The sequence below is a fragment of the Myotis brandtii genome, unplaced genomic scaffold (assembly GCF_000412655.1).
Source record: "Myotis brandtii unplaced genomic scaffold, ASM41265v1 scaffold825, whole genome shotgun sequence".
Lineage (NCBI taxonomy): Eukaryota > Metazoa > Chordata > Mammalia > Chiroptera > Vespertilionidae > Myotis > Myotis brandtii.
The window spans coordinates 2,013,273-2,016,564 of NW_005371349.1; the positions used below are offsets into that span (position 1 = coordinate 2,013,273).

At 68.1% G+C, this 3,292-nt stretch overlaps 1 protein-coding gene across 1 annotated transcript in view; it reads left to right on the forward strand.

Annotated features, from left to right (window-relative positions):
• The window catches only part of EVPL (envoplakin), a 16,972-nt gene that overhangs the window by 2,584 nt on the left and 11,096 nt on the right, over positions 1-3,292 (forward strand). Inside the window, exons 2-6 of the mRNA XM_014531744.1 lie at positions 345-444; positions 788-942; positions 2,041-2,167; positions 2,847-2,972; positions 3,156-3,215. Of these exons, the coding sequence (XP_014387230.1) occupies positions 345-444; positions 788-942; positions 2,041-2,167; positions 2,847-2,972; positions 3,156-3,215 (568 nt within the window). The remainder of the gene's footprint in view (positions 1-344; positions 445-787; positions 943-2,040; positions 2,168-2,846; positions 2,973-3,155; positions 3,216-3,292) is intronic.

Here is a 3,292-nt window from a genome sequence, read left to right on the forward strand (position 1 = left end):
TGGTGTTTCCCTCCCTGGGCTGCGGGCCGCCCGCCAGGCAGGGCGCTGGGCGGGTGGGACCTCACTGCTAGGACGGTGATGGCGGCCGCTCCACCTGCCACACACACCTGGACCCGCACTTTCTGATCCCGAACTGGGGGCAGCTCTCCCCACCCCGGCAGTTCCTCAGCCTTCACAGGAACAGGAGGGCTCCCCAGGTCCTGGACTCTTCCCTCCGGGGCTGCGAGCGGGCTGTAGGGCGGGGCGGGGCCAGGGAGGCAGGGCACCCCACCCCGTGGGTACACTCTGCCCAAAGGAACAGGGGGGCCTTCTCCAACCTGCTGCCTCTGTCCACCGCCCACTAGCGCTGCCACGCAGGAGCTGGCCCTGCTCATCTCCCGCATGCAGGCCAACGCCGACCAGGTGGAGCGGGACATCTTGGAGACACAGAAGAGGCTGCAGCAGGTGAGGCCGGGGGGCAGGTGGCAGGGCGTGCGGATGGGAGGGCCTGGTCACGGCCTGGCGTGTCCCCTGGTCATGGTGACGATGAGACCGGCGACCTCTGTTCTTCACTGGCCACGCCCTGAACACGGTGGGAAAGACGGCTCAGCACTTCTCAGCTGGGGGGTGCGAGGGGCTCAGGGGCCCAGGCCTCCACTGTGTCCCTGAGCTCGCCCCACGGATGCCCTGAGCCTGTCCCTCTGCCAGTGTGGGCTCCAGCGTGGGCCCATGCAGCGGGGTTCCTCGGGGTGGGGCTCAGGGGCAGTGACGGGCAGCGAGGATGCCACCCCCCGCCCCCTGCCTGCAGGACCGGCTGAACAGTGAGCAGAGCCAGGCCCTGCAGCACCAGCAGGAGGCCGGCCGCAGCCTGAAGGAGGCCGAGGTTCTGCTGAAGGACCTCTTCCTGGACGTGGACAAGGCCCGGCGGCTGAAGCACCCACAGGCCGAGGAGATCGAGAACGAGTGAGCGGAGGGGCTTGGGCTCAAGGATGGAGGCGGCGGGGGGCCCGGGGGAGCCCCTGGCCAAAAAAATTTCCCTCCCTGGGCTGCGGGCCGCCCGCCAGGCAGGGCGCTGGGCGGGTGGGACCTCACTGCTAGGACGGTGATGGCGGCCGCTCCACCTGCCACACACACCTGGACCCGCACTTTCTGATCCCGAACTGGGGGCAGCTCTCCCCACCCCGGCAGTTCCTCAGCCTTCACAGGAACAGGAGGGCTCCCCAGGTCCTGGACTCTTCCCTCCGGGGCTGCGAGCGGGCTGTAGGGCGGGGCGGGGCCAGGGAGGCAGGGCACCCCACCCCGTGGGTACACTCTGCCCAAAGGAACAGGGGGGCCTTCTCCAACCTGCTGCCTCTGTCCACCGCCCACTAGCGCTGCCACGCAGGAGCTGGCCCTGCTCATCTCCCGCATGCAGGCCAACGCCGACCAGGTGGAGCGGGACATCTTGGAGACACAGAAGAGGCTGCAGCAGGTGAGGCCGGGGGGCAGGTGGCAGGGCGTGCGGATGGGAGGGCCTGGTCACGGCCTGGCGTGTCCCCTGGTCATGGTGACGATGAGACCGGCGACCTCTGTTCTTCACTGGCCACGCCCTGAACACGGTGGGAAAGACGGCTCAGCACTTCTCAGCTGGGGGGTGCGAGGGGCTCAGGGGCCCAGGCCTCCACTGTGTCCCTGAGCTCGCCCCACGGATGCCCTGAGCCTGTCCCTCTGCCAGTGTGGGCTCCAGCGTGGGCCCATGCAGCGGGGTTCCTCGGGGTGGGGCTCAGGGGCAGTGACGGGCAGCGAGGATGCCACCCCCCGCCCCCTGCCTGCAGGACCGGCTGAACAGTGAGCAGAGCCAGGCCCTGCAGCACCAGCAGGAGGCCGGCCGCAGCCTGAAGGAGGCCGAGGTTCTGCTGAAGGACCTCTTCCTGGACGTGGACAAGGCCCGGCGGCTGAAGCACCCACAGGCTGAGGAGATCGAGAACGAGTGAGCGGAGGGGCTTGGGCTCAAGGATGGAGGCGGCGGGGGTCCCGGGGGAGCCCCTGGCCCAGCCCTGACCCGCCGTGTCTCCATGGCAGCATCAAGCAGCTGCACGAGCGGGTGACCCAGGAGTGTGCCGAGTACCGCGCCCTGTACGAGAAGATGGTGCTGCCGCCCAACGTGGGGCCCAGGGTGGACTGGGCGCGGGTGCTGGAGCAGAAACAGGTCAGGGGTCCTCCCTCATGTTGGCGACACCTCAAGGAGCTGGAAGTCACGCCCAGCAGTAATCAGAGCAGTGTCATCAGGGGCCCCACAGGATGCTTGGACCGGGAGGTGGTTAGGGGTCTGGGAAGGGAGAGAGCAAGGAGACAGTGCAGTCAGGGAAGACTTCCTGCAAGAGGAGGCTCAGAGGCCTCAGAGAGGTGGAAAGGCGTGGCTGGGTTGGGGTGAAGTGGTGAGGAGAGGACCCTGGGTGTGAGAGGAAGTGGGGTTTTCTGGGCAGGCAGGCAGGACCAGATGACGGGCACCCTCACCCCTCACCCTGGGTGAGGAATTGTGCTTTGATGCCACAACAGAAGGGGTGCCGTGATGACAGTGAAGGGACAGCGGGGGGCCATGGGCAGAGCAGGAGGCGTGGAGACGGGGCCGGGAGGAGGCAGGGCAGAGCCGGAGACTTCTCAGAGGCTGAGACCCAAACCCTGGGGACCAGTGGGATTCGGGGACCACAGTCATGGGGATACCAAGGCCTCAGCTAGGGCCACTGGAGAAAGGCATGTCCCCAAGGGTGAGCCGCCAGCTGTTCACCCAGGATATCCTCCTGGCTCGCCCACCTTCTGCGGCGCCACCTGCTGGTGGGGTGCGGGAGGGCAGGCCGGGCGGAGCTGAGTGGCTGGTTCCTCTGCAGAAGCAGGTGCGCGAGGGGCCCTACGGGCCAGGCATGGCGGAGCTGGAGCAGCAGATCGCCGAGCACAACATCCTGCAGAAGGAGATCGACGCCTACGGGCAGCAGCTGCGGAACCTCGTGGGGCCGGTGGGTGAACCTCCTCACACGCACCCCAGCCCTGGCCCCCTTCTCCCATCAGAGCCTGGGCTAGCCCGCTGGCCTCTGGGGTGAGGGAAGGAGAGGGGGGCCTCCCCCGTCGGCCCAGGAGGGGTGGTCGCCCCTCCACCCGCCTCTCACTGGGCCTGCATCTTCTCCCCTTGGTTGAGGCAGGATGCGAACTCCATCCGGAACCAATACCGGGACCTACTGGTGAGCAGGAGGAAGGGCCGGGCTGGTGGGCCGGGAGCGGCGGGCCTGGCTGCCTGCACCCTTGATGGGCCAGTGTTTCTGGGTGCGGCCTGATGGTC